The sequence below is a fragment of the Gymnogyps californianus genome, chromosome 10 (assembly GCF_018139145.2).
Source record: "Gymnogyps californianus isolate 813 chromosome 10, ASM1813914v2, whole genome shotgun sequence".
Lineage (NCBI taxonomy): Eukaryota > Metazoa > Chordata > Aves > Accipitriformes > Cathartidae > Gymnogyps > Gymnogyps californianus.
Genome location: NC_059480.1, coordinates 28361002 through 28377414, shown reverse-complemented (window position 1 = coordinate 28377414; position 16413 = coordinate 28361002). Strand labels below are relative to the sequence as shown.

General features: G+C 40.6%; 1 protein-coding gene across 2 annotated transcripts in view; it reads left to right on the top strand.

Moving 5' to 3' along the window:
• The window catches only part of GMPS (guanine monophosphate synthase), a 28616-nt gene that overhangs the window by 1629 nt on the left and 10574 nt on the right, over window positions 1-16413 (top strand). The window contains exons 2-9 of one of the 2 annotated variants that reach the window (XM_050902506.1): window positions 4332-4513; window positions 8130-8244; window positions 9868-9965; window positions 10992-11095; window positions 12806-12999; window positions 13307-13472; window positions 15032-15183; window positions 15836-16009. In XM_050902506.1, the coding sequence (XP_050758463.1) occupies window positions 4332-4513; window positions 8130-8244; window positions 9868-9965; window positions 10992-11095; window positions 12806-12999; window positions 13307-13472; window positions 15032-15183; window positions 15836-16009 (1185 nt within the window). Of the gene's footprint in view, window positions 1-4331; window positions 4514-8129; window positions 8245-8736; window positions 8799-9867; window positions 9966-10991; window positions 11096-12805; window positions 13000-13306; window positions 13473-15031; window positions 15184-15835; window positions 16010-16413 lie in introns of those variants that run through there. The other variant, XM_050902508.1, reaches the window with a different exon arrangement.

Sequence of the window (16413 nt, the reverse complement as noted above, 5' to 3'; positions counted from 1 at the left end):
AGGTGCTTCTTGGTACTCCAGAATATGACTGTTCTGTATGTTAATGTGTTCTATAAATTGCATTAATGAAAATCCTGCGAGCGTGTGGGTGTGTGAAATGCTGAAAAATTCCCTGATTCTGCAGAAGTGGGCTATTAGGAACCTGCAAACTTAGTTTAAAGCACTAGGTAGGTACACCGAGGAATAAGAGATGCGGTGTCCTTAGCTGGTAATGCAAGCCTGATGGCACATCTCCTACCACAGCTCATTATAGAACTCATAAATTTTTTTTTTTTTTTGGACACAAAAAAACCCAGCAGCAATGGAAGCTTTTTTCCTTCCAGTGTTACCAAGCTGGTAGAGCTGAAATGATGGACTGAGGCTGACCCTTGCCACGGCAGTGCAGTCGGAGGTGGCAGTACGGTTCAGGTGGCACTCGGGACCTCGGTTCCAGGTCTCGGTTCTGTGCAACAGCGGGCAAACGGCAGCCTTGGAGATACAGCGTTTTGATAGTGTAATTGCTTTATTTGTTTCACCAGTCGTAGAGAACAGTAGGAATCCTTCAAGTATGATGTGGTTTTCAGGGTGACTTGTGATTTAAATTAGCTGAATATAGAATTTTTTCCTCCATTTTTCTCTGGGCATACACAAGTTCCGTTCTGTTTTTAGTCCTGCTCTCAGGACATTGGAACGGTGCCTCTGTCTGCTCTGCCCCAACGCCTGAACCGCCTTGGACAGCTGTCAAACCAGCTTCGACAGAAATTCTGAAAAATAGCAAGTTCTCCAGATTTTTGTGAAAACAGACCAGGAGAAGACGAGGAACTCTAGTTATACCCCTACTGAGGGGACAAGAGCTTTTATTAGAAACTGTAGAATCCCCACTAGGAAGAGGTGCTGGCTCCATAAACCCTGTCCCTGCAGGAGCTGGGCTTTCTGGTATCCTCTTCATCTTTCTCCTGGCATGCGTATGGTATACAAACGCATGAGCTAAACTGCAATGTTGGCTGCATATTAACAGCATCTGTTCCTTTTTTGATTTTATTAGATGAAGTTTCCCTTGTTAAATTTGGGTTCAAAATCTCTAGCCTTGGAACTGTGCCTTTAAATAAATAAAGCCAGATCCTGTACTGACTTACCGGCTTTCTCCTTCCTCTTCCATGTGATTTATGGTAGTGTTTCTATTGGGCTCTGTTTAGAGCTGGACCTCCTTACAGTTCTACTTTAGCTCAAAAGTGAAGTACAGAAACTCCTCTGACGCAGTCTGTGTGGTGATAGTCGCCTGCGTTAACTCCCGGGATGGGGCTTGCTTGGACGTATGCTGGGGGTGTGCTGCAAGGTTGCCTACAAGAGAAAAGGACAGTGGGCAGTGCCCTGTGTAGTACTGGGAGAAAATTATTTCAGCCTGTGGTTTACTCTAAGCCCACATCTAAGGGAGCAGCGAGTTATTAGGCCACCAGTTGAATGATTTTTTTTCTTTTTTTTTTTTTTTTTTCCTGGTGAGGTGCATGTTGCCTTGCTCATCTTACGTGTTCCCCGTAAGGAGATCTGTGTTGCTCAGTGGATGCAGTGCTTTTACTGGATTTTAGCCCGAATGCCCTTAGCATCATCTGAGGAAGAACCTTCTGAGCTATGATTAGACACTGGCTTTTGAGATTTTGGGAGGGTATTAATGGAATCCCAGTGAAACTCTGGCAATAAGCTATTACTTGAAGCCTTAAACAGCCATCTTTCAGGGCCACGTAAACGATTAAGAAGTAATTCTAATGTTGATGTGGTTATCTGTGAAAGTGTTCCTCTGATCATTGTGCAAAATGATGCTATACTTTGCAAGAGTGAAGAAGCAGGGACGGCTCAGCGAAGGGGTTTGCCAGCTCAGGAGCCGAGCGCTCACATCTGGGTGACTGCAGTGCAGAGGCTTGTCCGGTTCGTTCTTGTGATGAAGGGGTGTGTATCACTGTCCTGCTTTTGCTGAGGAGAACTAAGGAAGGCGCGGGTTTATTTGAGATACAGACCTACTTAGGCCGCCTTATGCAATGTTTCTCAAACTACTTCCAATGTAACTTCAAGCTCTTTTTGTTTTCATGTGCATGTCTCCCCCAGAGCTGTTGCTTGGGCCCAGCTAACTACACCTGACTGCTCAAAGCAGCTCGGCGCCTTCAGGGTAGGGCACTGAAAATGAGATTTATGTGCTAGCTACAGATGTAAATGCTTGGCCATCGGTCCAGCTGAGCTGATGCCAACAATAACTTGGGTTTAGCCCTTTTTTCTTGTAAAGTGTAAAAGCTGCCTTCACAGAGTTGTACTGCTTTCTTCTTGCTCATTCTGCAGGTTCTTAGGGGTGGTCTGCAGGGTGGGAAACGTTAGGGTAGCACTGCTGGCAGGTGGGACCCATCCGTGCAAGGGCTGGCCATGCACCCGTGGCTTGCCCGGGGGTCTGGAGGGGACTGCTTACGTCCCACCCTGGTCTCTTGCAGGTGGAAGTGGACAATCTCAGACACTAAGCCGAGAGGGCTGCAGAGCTCTGTCCCTTCATGGTACAAGCTACAGCACGTGCTCTGAAACAATTGAAGACTTTTAATAAGAAATAGCACTGCAAGGAATAGTGTTTGCCATGCAATGGGATCAGGAAGGAGTAAGGATGTTGGTCTTTCTCGTAAGAACTGCTAATTTAGAAGTTGCTAGGTGCCCAGAATTACTCTAAAAGCGATTCCCTTCCTTCCACTGGAAGGGAAGACAGTTCTGGTGATCTCTCTCCATCTGACCAGGGTGGTTTGAAGGGGCGTTTGCTGCTGAAGTCTGCTCTCCTCCAACATGTGCCCTTCTTGTGTAACCCAAGACTAAAAAGTCATTAAGAGCTCCCATCAGGCATGCTCAGCTACCAGCTGAAGGAAAGAAATTTAAGTAACTGACTCTAACCTGGATTTAGGCTTTTGAGGGATTTAGCACTATTTTTTCTGCTTATGTCCTTTAATTTAGATAAAACCTTTTCCAGCTAGTGTAAACTTTGGAAGCTTCCAGCGTGCTTGCCTTCCTTGACTAATTTGAAGACAGTTATCTGAGGTGTCTCTTGGTAGCTGAGGAAGAAAGCTCAAAGGCAGCCTTTGCCGTGTGTTTGTCAGGGAGAATGTGTCCCGGCAGGATGATGCTCTCCTCCAGAATGACCTCTGGTTGATGTGAGGGTGATTATCTGACCCACGTGGAAATTCTGTGGCACGCTGCAGGCTGCCCCAGCTTTCTTCGGAGCCTGAGCAGCCCTGGTGGGAGCCTCCTGTGAGCCCGGGGTCGAAGGATGTGTTGCCCGATACAAATATGCAGAACAACTCCAACGTGCCATATTTAAAACTTGAAATGGTCGTAAGCTTCACGATGTGTTTTGAGGCAGTGTTTGCCGAGGTAAAACCCTTCCCAGTTTTTCCTTCATCAAACTACATTGGCAAGGAAACAGTGTAAGCTTTAAGTTAAGGGAAAAACACCCCCAAAGTAAGCAATTTCTTTAAGCAGCAGGATTTTTTCTGTATGAATTTCTTGGTGTCTTACAGTGCGGTTGTGTTCAGATCCTGCCTCTTTTCACAATTTCTTTTAAAAAAAGAAGAAACTTGTCCTTGCGTTTTCTAGCTCTCTTTCAGATTTAGCTGAAGTTGGCCAACCAATTCAAATGTGACGGGGTCAAAGAGAACCATTCCTTTGTTCCGATGTGCAATCTGCTTGAATGCTGCATTCAAAAGTTGTTTTTTTGGTTTTTTGGGTTTTTTTTAAATCATTTAGCAGAGACATTTGTTCTCAATTTCGTCTTTTTATTCTCTGCAGGAGGTAATGCAAGTGAAAGTTCAGCGTATGAGGCAGTGCGATGGGGAAAAACATTTTTCTTCTGACTTTTTACTGTCCTGTTTTGCTTGAGAAAAAGACACATGCTCTTAATTATCATAGGGTGTGCTGGCTTTTATATGGAACTGTAGAATGGAAAAAGCTGGAGTGGCTGTAGTGGTGAGCAGGGCATATGACTTCTTATTTATGGAAAGCTCTGCCTTCATTAGCTTATTAGCACTTTTTTCCCTAATTGGTACAATGTTTGGTTTTGGGGATGGGGATGTCATGTTTGTGTAGCTGCTTGGGAGGGATGTGCTGTGTTAATGCATAGCCCCTTTATCTTGCTAGTGCATCTACTGGTCCTTGTAAACTTGAGGATTTTTTCATTTAGAAGTTTCTCTGCTAGTCTTTATAATTTTAATCATAAATTAACATGTAGGCAACCTTAGCAAGCTTTGCAGATGTTAGTTGTTTAAGAGATCTGGCTTAAAGTCTGCAGTCTGCAATGTGTCACCATAAAGCGCTGACGCGAGTGATGTTCGCAGCCGGAGAACGCCGGAGGAGAGCTCAAGGATGGGCAGCACCACTACGAGGGAGCCGTCGTCATACTCGATGCCGGAGCGCAGTACGGGAAGGTCATAGATCGTCGGGTGCGCGAGCTGTTCGTCCAGTCCGAGATCTTCCCGTTGGAAACGCCAGCCTTTGCAATCAGAGAACAAGGGTTTCGGTAGGTCGTTTCCTGCAATGCCTCTGCCTGTATGTTCTGCTTGTTCTCTCCTCTCGGTGTAACGGTATCTGTGGATGTTGGCAGCAGTGGTAATTGCCTGGGTTTTTATGTGCAATAGCTTTCATTGTCATGGTGTTAATGATTGCATCTTTAGCTTATCCACAGAAATCCCTGAGTTTTGCTGGGGAAACTTGCACAGCAATATAAATTTTGTGTATGTGCTTCTTAATGCCTTAATGTCATTTTAATCATTTCCATTTGTAAGTATAATTTAAGAGGTTGCATTTTAAATATGTATCTGCAAAAATTTAGATGATCTTGCTGTTTTACCTGTTAAACTAGGGTAGCTATTAATCAAGAAAACAAGTTTTGTGAGTTTCTAAAAATTGTTTTCTTAGTTTAATTTAAAAAAAATAATAAATAACTAACTTGGATACCAAAGATACTGTGGTAAATCATGCCAAACTGTTTCTGGGAGGCAACTGAAAAAACTAACTGGAACTACCACTTGTTGTTTGCAGCAAGAAAAGGTCTCACAATTATTTAATACTTTGTACATTTCTTTTTCTTGTTTTATTAGGCTTACCAGGGTATGCTTCTCTTTTGTGTGGGGAAAATAAATACCCTGAAGTCTACAAATCATCAAAGACCTTATTTGTCAGTTTAGTACAAATCCAGAAATACACTGCATGTGTGCTTGTCGGTTGTGCCCGACAACAGATAAGACAGACAAATTGCTGCAGAATTGCGTTTTTCTCATCAATGATAATTAGTGAACCAGTAAACAGTATATCTTAGTAAGTCAAATAAGAACTTGTTGATCTCTTCTGGAAATGCAGAGAACAGAAAAGCCAGGAACTGCTGGATCTATCAGGTAGCTGTTGTGTGAAGAATTTCTTTCAGAGATGTTCTGAAAAATACCTTCTCTTGTCAGATCTTGTCTATAATTCTCCAACAATCAAGTCTTTAAAAGATGAACATACCTAATTACTGGTTTAAAAAGAATTCCTGCATCTCCTGTGTGTTGGATTTGAGGTGTGGGTCATAGTACTAATGGTGTTTTGTCTCAGACCTGTGCGGTATTGATGCAGGGTTGTAGTGGGAAGACCTTTTCCTCCTTTCTTTTCACAGCTGAAGGTTCTTCAGAGTCTCATGATTAGACATGTTGGACTTGTCATTCCAAATAATTGCTCTCTAAAATGTGGCAAAACCTCTTCATTCAAAAGGTCACTTCCCAAGGTTAAGATAGTGGTATCAGGTTATGGGTTACCCAGATGGGTCAATAAGCTTTGTGTCCACAGTCTCAGTCAATCATTTACGTCCAGGAAGGCTCAACAAATACTGATGCCAGCTGTTGGGTGCCTTTATTTAGTGACCGCTGTAAAAATGAGTATGTGGTTTTACTGCAAGATTTTGATATGTGTTCCACGTGTCATGGGAATAGTCAGGTTTCTGTGTTGCAGCTCATGCATTGAATGGGCCGAGGAGCTGCGCTTTGGTCTGTGCTAAGGTTTGAGACAGGCAGCAAGACTGAACGTTTTGCTAAATTCTGTTTTCACGTTGTGTTTAAAAAGCCAGCTCCTCAATTTTCATAGTTTCAGAACAATCTCTAGAGACAAGTTTCATCTAAATGTGACGTAAACGTTAGCATTTTCCACAAGATCGTGGTCCTGGGCCAAGGAGGTGCCACAGTCAGGGGCTGCGCTGGTGTTAGGCTGAGTTCTGGCACTGTCTGAGCTCTGGCGCGAGTCCTGAGGTTGGGCTATCAATGCACGCATTTTACTCTCGGTATTTTTACGTGGTTCCTGATGTGCCTTTAATCCATTGCAAATAGGCTTTCCAAAGCTAGGTCAGGTTGTTTTGGAAGTGGTTTAAGGTAAACCAGAAAAAGGTGTATTCATACCAACGCAAGAAGGTATGGAAGAAATTACATGGCGTTGCAGTAAAACTTTGAAAATCAACATCCCATGTTAGTTTTAATTTCTCCTGGACAGTTGAGAAGATGCAGGTTGCTCTCTCACCCTCAGCTCATAATTTTTTTCTTTAATACTTGGGCACATTTGATAACCTTTCTGTATTCTGTGGGATATTAACTGGTATGGAAAAAAAGCAGATTTTTAAGACTCTACTTGTTGAATAGGACAGTATAACTATTTTGACTTCTCGTAAGAATGTTCAATTTGTAGGTGTGGCTGTATTTCCTTTAATTAGTATTAAATAGTGGTCTGTACATACGGCACTTAAGCAAATGCTTCTGTACGTGGAATTATTAGAAGCGGTAATACCACCAGGCATTAAGAGTTTTCAGGCTCTTTCTAGCAGTGTCTGAGTTTAGAAAATTCATCATGTCTCCGACTTGAACAGAAGTGCCTGTACATGTACAGCAGGTGCTAGTTGTCAAGATTGCTCAGTGTAAAACTACACCTATGCTAGCTGTATGCTTATTCCAAGGCTCACTTGTAGATCCCGACATAGAAAGACATAAATGCTGCCTCTTCCAGCTCGCAAGCTGCTGTACTTTGGCTCTGAGGGGTTCCCCCATCCAGCCCTCTGCCTTGTCCCCTGCGCTGAAATGAGGAGCCGGGGCTGGGGGAGGTGGAGGTGGGCTGCAGGGGAGATCTCGCTGTGTGTCGGTGGGAGCAGGTACTCTGCGTGACTGCAGTTGAGAGGTTGCGTTCGGTATGTGGGCTTGTTACTACATGATTATTTCTGCCGGTGGTACGGATGTTGTAAGCGCACTGCCCGTTTCTGCTGCTTAAAAATAGAAAAATTCTATTTTGTCAGTACTTGCATGACAAATACTCTAAATAATGCTAGAAGAAAGCTTTATTAGCTGCGTTTAATCCTGTGTATGCAACTTTTCTCTCGTCCCGTTTTGCATTTCTCGCTCTGAATAACGAATTTGATGTTCTCTGTGAAATAAACAGTACGTGAGTCCAAGGTCTGGTACACCCGTGTTCAATCCTGGGCCAAGGCCACAAAGCATTGCCCAACCGGCTGGTGCTTCTGCAGTTCACGATCTTGCAAATCATCAAGGTTTGCAAAAGCTCTCTCTTCCCCTTTGAAAAGATTTAATTTTCTGTTATAGTGTGAAGTATTAACTTCAAACCATATATGCTTGGATGTATTGGACTTTTAATTCACAACCTGTTGCTAATGCCGTCTCACTTTGTAATCAGGGTGGATTAAGCGACATTTTCTCAGCAGCTCTAGAAATTTGGGAGTCTGTTTTTCAAATGCAACTCCCCTCCAGGTTGCACAGACATCATGAAGTATATATATCATAATGCTAATGCTCTGCATTTGATCCTAACCATCTTGCTTCTCTCGTAGTTGACACTTGGCTATGAGGAATTTAAAATACAGTCACTTTTTAAGATGTTTTATATTTGACTTTGTTTAAACTGATGAAATACCTCTCTGGTGAGCCGCTGGTTTTGACAGCTGTAGCATAGCAAAGTTAAGCTATATGTTAGGATATCAGTGTTAAAATTTATATTAGAATGTATAGAGTTCTGAGAGTGTTATGAGACAATGTCAATGTTTAAAGCAAATAAAGAGATTTTAAAGTAAACGATATATTTGAGTTAATGCTTTCTTTATCTTTTGTCTGCAGAGCTATCATTATATCTGGAGGACCAAACTCTGTGTATGCAGAAGATGCACCATGGTTCGACCCAGCAATATTTACAATAGGAAAACCAGTTCTTGGAATCTGCTATGGCATGCAGGTGCTGTTGAGAGATATGTTTGTCTACAGCCGTCTTCTAGGCCTCATTTCTGATACTAACTGAAGAGGAACTGCTAAAGGACCTGCTTTTCAAATATAAGCAGTATGCCATCTATGCAAAAGATATTTTTAAAGTGCTAATTGGTAAACTGAGCATACTGTGTATTCTTCTCTTGGCTCTGCCATTTCAATAGCATAAATGTTTTTTCTTTGCTTCACTGCTGTGAATTGAGTTCCACGCTGCCTTTTTTTGTCACTATAAATGTCACCTGGCAGTCATGAACTGATTCTGTCTAGTTGGTATTGGAAAATGTGCCCCTCATGTAAACAAGTGAAATAGTTTTTCCCTTTCGTTTTCAAGCGTGGAATGTTTCTAGCATAGTTCTTAAGAGTGCTTAAACCCTCCCCCCGACAAAACACTTATTTACCTTAGGACTGAGTGGTGATCCTGCAGTGATCTAGTAGATCCGAGCTGAGTGAAGAAACAAACTTCCAAGGAGACAAGGGATGGATTAGATGCGTGACTTCTGCTTGAGCATCTTGGTTTTTGCCAGGGTTAGTGATTTACTAGGCCTTCAGAGGTGCTGAATAATGGCTGGAAAAACTGCTTTAGAAAGGCTGGTAATTACGGAAACAATGTTGGCACTCCCTGTTCTAAAGGGAAACGTGTGTTATATTAAAATGTGCCTTAAAATGCCAAGCAAATTGAAAACCACGTTAGCTAGCCTCAAGCAGGGGAGTTCCTTAAGGTTGACTTTAAGGAAATGAATCAAGTGTCTGTATTAACGCACTACTACTTCATTATAAAAGGTTGAAATCAGTCAAGTGCAGAAGTATAATATCAAACTAGGTCTAAAATGAAGCCTTAAATCTCTGAAAATTAAAGTAGTTGGAAGGTGAAGCTCTGAAAATATTTTTTAAGTTGCCAGTTATATTTGCAAGGAGAAAAAAAAAAAAAATCTTTATTTTGAGACTTCCAAAATCTAAAATGCAGATATCCTACTCCAAATGACAAGGTGAGATTTTAGAAAGAAAAAAAACTGGTTGAGAATTGTACTACTCTGATACAGCACGGATTATTAAGAGTCACAAAAATAACACTAAGGGAATAGACTCAAGTTTTTGTCTGGTTCTCCAGAGCTGAGCGGCCAGATTTTGAGAAGTTTAAGCCTATCGGAGGGCCCTTAGCTAAAGAATAGATAAATCAGATTTTTGTTGATCAGCTTAACTGTTTTTGTAATAACTGGCCTCAGATACTTAGCTGATTTGCAGAGCAGCTGTTTATAAGTGCAAGTAGATGTACACTACTGAATGTGCACTATTTTGCAAATCTCTACCTATTGTTTACTGTTGTGGATTTCTGCTGCTCGCTGTGTGCAGCAGCGGTCCCCAGCTATGCTGGCAGAAGGTCGGCAGAAGAGAACGAGCCTAATACAGAACAGTGATTAATTTTGAAGAGAATTCTTATCGTTTTGCGAAACAATACATTAAATGAGTATAATCATGAAAAACTAGGTTGGTATGTATTGGAGGGCTAGAGCTGTTGTCAGTCATAGGCAGACTGAGGTATAAAGTGCTACTAGATTGTGTGGTGCTTTTTCATGTAGTATTTTTGTTTTGACAGATGATGAATAAGGTATTTGGAGGTACGGTGCACAAGAAGAGTGTTAGAGAAGATGGAGTGTTCAACATTACTCTGGATAACACATGTTCACTGTTCAGGTACATAGACGTTTTAAGTTATCAAAACAATATTGGAAATACCAGTCTCGAAATCGGTGTCTGGATGAGAGGAAGCTTATTTTAAAGAAAATAGTGAAATTGCACCCATGCTTATCTGATAATTTCCAATAAAACTTTTACAGCTGTGTTCATGAGTAAGCAAGTTACTCATTTAAACAAATACTTAGGCATAACTTCTCAATTGACCCTAGAAATGCAGATATATTTGCTTGGAATATTGTGTAAACCCCTTATTTCAAAGTAGAACATCTTCATTGAGACACCATAAAGCGTACTACGTCATGAGAATCTTCCTGTTAAGCTCTTGTCATCTTTTGCTGTGCAGTGCATTACTCTTGTATTGGCTGGCACCCATCCAATTTTTGAAAGGTAATAGAAAATCTGAAACCATTCATTTTCTACCTTCCTTTCAAATTGCTTTGTGATGTTTTATAAAACCAGAATTAGATTTCTTGGTATTTTGTCAGTGCCTCTCAAGTTCCTTGTAATAACTCTTAACAGTTTACTCATACCCGGTGTTCCAATTTTATTAATCGTCCCCTCTATGGCTACTGCAGAAGTTTATACCTTGCCTAAAGTCTGAGGTGCCCAAATTGTCCTGAAAACACTTAGTTTTGAGCAAGAAAACTTCATTGAAACAAAAAGCAGGACTCCAAGTGTCCTGATTGACTCTAGATGGCTCTACAGGTCAAAGAGGGGATACTTCATTATTGGTGTGTTTATAAAAAACCCCACTCTTCTGAGTTAAGATAAGTTACCTCTTGCATGAAGGATGTATTGTACAAGAACTTTATGCAGCTTCCAATGGAGGCATCTCCGAGTTGGAGATGACTGTTTCTGGGAAGGAAATACTGCATATTTGAAATGGGCCTGGTAAATCGAGATGTGCTTTTACTGGGATCCGTAAGGGCTTCTCTTGGAAACGCAGGTAGTGAGGTCTCTGGTTTTGTTTTGGTGTGTGGTTTTTTTTTTTTTAATTGATTCTAGTTTTTAATCTTTGTTTAGAGGCCTTCAGAAGGAAGAGCTTGTGCTCCTTACTCACGGAGACAGCGTGGACAAAGTAGCTGATGGATTCAAAGTGGTTGCACAGTCTGGGAACATTATAGCAGGTATTTATTTTGTACTAAAATTGTCTTTTGATAGTATTCATTAAAAGAAAGAGTATGGCAGACAGTAGTTAGCCCAAATGGGAACAGACTATCTCCGTTATTTAATTGCCAAATAAGTGAATTGTTTTAACAATTTCTGGTATGTGTTTGCTTGCATGTTTTGCTGTCCTGATAATAAAGAAAGAAATAGGCATGAAAGTGAATGGTCTTGTTTTTAAATTGGTGGTTTAAGGAAAATTTAACTCTTTTTATGGTTTATGTTATTTCAGAGTATGCATGTGTTGTTTCTCTTTGAAATAAAATATTGTGTGCCCATAAGGCAGGGGAGAGGAAGACATGTACTGTAGTGTGCAGTGTAAGTGGTGTTTGGTTTTTGCACTGTAATAGTACAGGTCAAACACTGTTTAATTATTAAAGCTTGATTAACTTGTTATTGTATTTAATATTATTGCATGAATGTTCAACTGAGCAAAAATAACGTTGGTACTGAAAGCAGCATTTCAAACATTACACACAGATTGTCATAGAAAAGTGTAGGACCTTAGAATTTGGTTTTTGAAAGCTACTCAAATTATTGAATGCCAAACAGCCTCTTTGAATCTCTTTCCTAGGAGATGGGAGACCTGGAGCGGTCTTAAGTTTGCTGAGCCACTTAGTAAGATCTCAAAGTATTCACCTGATTTATTTTAAATCTTTCATTTAAAGTAAAAAAAAAAAAAAAAAAAAAAAAGCTTGAGATACTGCTCTTAAATCAGACAGGTAACTAATTTGAGAAGAAGTGACCTTTTAAAAGATTTAAAGATGACTTGTTACGGAAAGATTCTTTCCAAACTACTGTTAAGATTAAACGGAGCATTCATTATATTCTGGCTTGCCTTTGAAGCGATCTAGAACTCATGCCTACTCAGATAGCTCTATAAATTGTTTTGCTATGTGAAATTTGCTGCATCCAGTGTGCAAGCTCCACCAGAGCTCTGATATCTTTAACCCCACTTTATGGAGGCATTAGAAACAGAGTTATACCTTTCCCATCTGCAACGCTTTCCTGTGCCATTTCCTGTGGGCTCTTACAAAAGCCTGTGGCTCCTTGTGCCTAAGGAAGCAAAGAAATGCTGGTAAGGTGGTAGCCAGGCTTCCAGCAGCGAAAGAAAATACAGTGATACAGCGTACCTGGGAGTCTAACGCAGGTCAGTGGAATTAGGCAGTTTCCCGACCTTTTTTTTTTTTTTTTTTTTAATCCCAGTCTGACCAAGACTTACTTGGTGCGAGGTGCAGTATTGCACATTACACAGAGTAACCCTCCAGAGACTGTTAGAAAAGAGAGCGGTGGTGCTTACAAACGTACCCCTGTAGGGACGCTTGCACAGCTTGACCAGCACAGCCCTTTTAATGTGGATGCAGCCGTGTCAGTGTGGCTTGGTTGCAGGGTTATATGAGGTATCACGTGGTGAGGAAAAAATTAATGTAATTGATTTCCTGTTTTCACAATGGTTTTCCTAGGATGTCTGAGTATTTTCCTTGGTTTCTGAGGGATTGTGTGTTCTAGATATGTAACAGTACCATTGTTCCTAATCTTAACCAGAATCTTTAGTTTTGGTTGGTGATTTGTGCCAAAATGAATCACTCAAGTGTGTGCTTGACTTTCTTGGGTATGCATTTCACTTCCAATTTTTTTTTTTTTGTCATGCTCATTTCTTTGCACCGATGAAGGCATAGCAAATGAGTCTAAAAAACTGTATGGAGCACAGTTCCACCCTGAAGTTAGCCTCACAGTGAATGGAAAAATGATCCTGAAGAATTTTCTTTATGATATTGCGGGATGCAGTGGTACCTTTACAGTGGAAAACAGAGAACTTCAGTGCATTCAAGATATCAAAGAGAAAGTGGGCTCATCAAAAGTCCTGGTAAGTAGATTGAATTGAAGCTGAAAGATTATTTGCAAAAGCCTGACAAATACCGACACTTAGAGTCACTCAGGTTAATTTGAAAAATGCAAAATTGCCACGATTTGGGTAATACATTAATCAGGTTTTAGAAAGTTTGCACAACTGGGTTGATACATTGTTTGACTTCTTGTTATCTTCCAAATCATTGACTATAAGTCAGTAGTCTGTTCTGATCCTCATAGTTGTATCTGAATTATTTGTTAACGCTTTCCCCATAGACAGCTGACCAAAATTTGTTTTTTTTCCTTTTTTCCCTCATCCTTAGGTATTACTCAGTGGTGGCGTGGACTCAACAGTGTGTACTGCTCTCCTGAACCGAGCTTTGAACCGAGATCAGGTCATAGCTGTACACATAGATAATGGATTTATGCGCAAAAGAGAGAGTCAGTCTGTGGAGGAGGCACTCAAAAAACTTGGGATTCAAGTTAAAGGTACTATAATTTTGTTAAATATACCTGATACCACTAATGATGTGGCCAGTCTCCTAAAATTAGTACGTTTAGTGGTTTGTTTCATTGATTTGAATTGATCTTTGCAGTTCTCAGGCTTTACATACCAAAGCATGGTTGCTAATTTGGAACCACCTAGGCCTATTCACAAAATTTCAAACCTAAAATATTAAGCCTTACTTATTTGATTGGAGCATACAGTGAACTGACCCATCTCTTCAGTTGTTGAGATCCGCTATCTGCTGTTGGGGCCCAGCAAAGCAGGGGAGATGTGCCTCAGTCACTGGTGCTCAGTCACTTTTCTGCCGATGGTTGAGTAATCCTTTTCAGCTGCTGCAAAACTCATGTGATTGCAGTTTTCTTCAGTGGCTTGGTTAACAGTCCTCCACTGGGCCTTTATTTCTTGTCCTGGATCTCTTTCTTTTTAAACTATGAGCTCATTTTGGGTGATTGAATGCTATTATAGCAAAAATTACTTTTTCAAGGCATTTTTTTCACTCTCCTGGCTTCTAAATAGGTGCATTTTAGTTGTTTTTGGAGTAGCTTGTTGGGAAGCAATACATTATGAGAGAGCAGAAGGTACTTTGTCATGGATTATGAGAAGGTTTAGAGATTTTTCGGTACGTGAAGTACGAGGAGGTGAGATAAGACAAATTATGTATGTATGAGTTGTGCAAACAATGAAAGCTGCTTTATACTGCCCGGCTGATTTATTTCATGAGTAATAGCTGCCTGTTCCTGGGGCTGTGCGTAAGTACTGTTGTCAAGTGATTCTCTTGTGTTTTGGTCAGGAAGCGTGGCACTAGGTGAGCAATGCTTTCCACTAGCCTGACAGTGTGAAACAGCGCAGGGAGCTTGCACGTTAGCATCTTGCAGATTGGGCTGCAGTATCCTGATACAGCCAAGTCTAAGCTTTGTTCTACACGTATCTTTTTTTATTTTTATTTTTACTTTTTTTTTAGTGGAAAATCTATGTCTTATTCTTGCACTCTGTAGACCAATAAACCTGGGCTCTGGCAGGCTGCCAGAGTAACAAATTGAGGGAATCCCTTTGCTGCAAACGCTCCTTCTGTAGGTCATGGAGTTCAGTGCTGGTAAAAGACGCCAAAGAGCCTCCTAGCTGATCTCTGCATTGAGAGCCTCTCTAAATTAAGAGGCATAATGTACCATGAGTAAGTAGTGCATCATTTAATTTTGGTTGCAGAAAGGCCTTGGGGAAATACCGTCCTGTAAACTATTTAACTAAAGCAAGTAAATTATAATCTGAGGGGAAGCAAGAACTGAACTTTCACACGGTTGCCTAGCCTCATAATATGAAAAAAATTGCCCTTTAGAGCAGGTTAATAAGAGAAATAAAATGCTTTTGTTACAATTAATTCTTGAGATATTGAACAGCCCCATTTAATGCAGTTAATGGTCCAAGCACTGGAATGATTTTTTTTTTTCCTTTTTTTAAAGCAATAGAGTGAAACTTATTTTTTTGCAATCTTGCATAAAAATCTTTACTGGCTTTGCCAAAAAATTCCTGTAATTTCATGCAGTGGTGAATGCAGCTCATTCATTCTATAATGGTACAACAACTCTGCCCATCTCGGATGAGGACAGAACTCCACGTAAAAGAATTAGCAAGACCTTAAATATGACTACAAGTCCTGAAGAAAAAAGAAAAATTATTGGTGACACCTTTGTTAAGGTAATGTTTATAATTATTTGTTGGTTGTTTTTTTGTTTGATTTTTTTTAAAATGATTTCTAGATACATCTTTTATGTCAGACTGTTTTGTTCTAAAGCTCTGTGCGCTCAGTAGCATCAGTGGTCTTGTAAGTTGTGGATGACCTAAGAAGCCATTGGTATGTTACCCTAAGCCTAAAATTTTTGGCAGTCAGTCAATGGTCACAACATGGTTCACAAGCATTGTGCTAGATCCACCATCATGTTTAGATATGCTATATTGGTTGGCCATTCATTTCTGTTGCGTAAACTTCCATGCAATGTTTTTTCACCAAATTGATGGGTAATGTGAGTTGGGGCATGCTTCTGTTGCTTTGCTGAAGGTGAGCCATTTTCCATCTGTCAGCAATCAGTGTTGGTGATGCAGGGAGAATGTAACATTTAACAGGCAGTGATGTTCCTATAGTCTGAAGATATTTTTTTCCATTTTCTGTTCAACAAAATATGGGGTTATAGGACTATTTCAGCAGTGGGCTCATGTCATAATTAGTCTTCCTGTTTGTTTGTGCTTTTGCAGCTCAGTAGCATTTGTTGGGCAACCCATTATCTTCCTTTAGACCCCTGACAACCAAAAAGTAGATCGGAACACTTTTCTTTTTTTCTCTCCATCTTAGATTGCCAATGAAGTTATCGGAGAAATGAATCTGAAACCGGAAGAGGTTTTTCTTGCTCAGGGTACCCTCAGACCTGATCTCATTGAAAGTGCTTCCCTTGTTGCAAGTGGCAAAGCTGAAGTCATCAAAACTCATCATAATGACACAGAGCTGATTCGAAAGTTAAGAGAAGAGGTAAATGAAAATGAGGATACTGGTGTATCATTCTGGTTCTCGCAGATGCGAAGCTGAGTATCAAAAATGAACAACTTCTATGTTTTGCTGGTATAACTGTCCCATGTTGATGGGACCCTATTCTGATGAGGCCCTTTAGATTCTATTGTAATATGTTGCAATTTATTACACTTCTTTCTAGTTGCTACATTCCCAAAGTAGTCAAACTTATTTGAGTATTGTCTAGCATTGGATACTGAGGAAGATGTCAACAGATTGAACGTGGATTCGTTCAGTGTGAACAGTGGTGTTCTCAACTGCAAGCTGAAAGCTGTTTCCTCACTCTTTTACTTTTTAACCCTCAAAACAAACTCCTGGTAAGGAAGCAGAGCAATGTCAAATGCCTTTAGCAGGAGAGTAGTTTA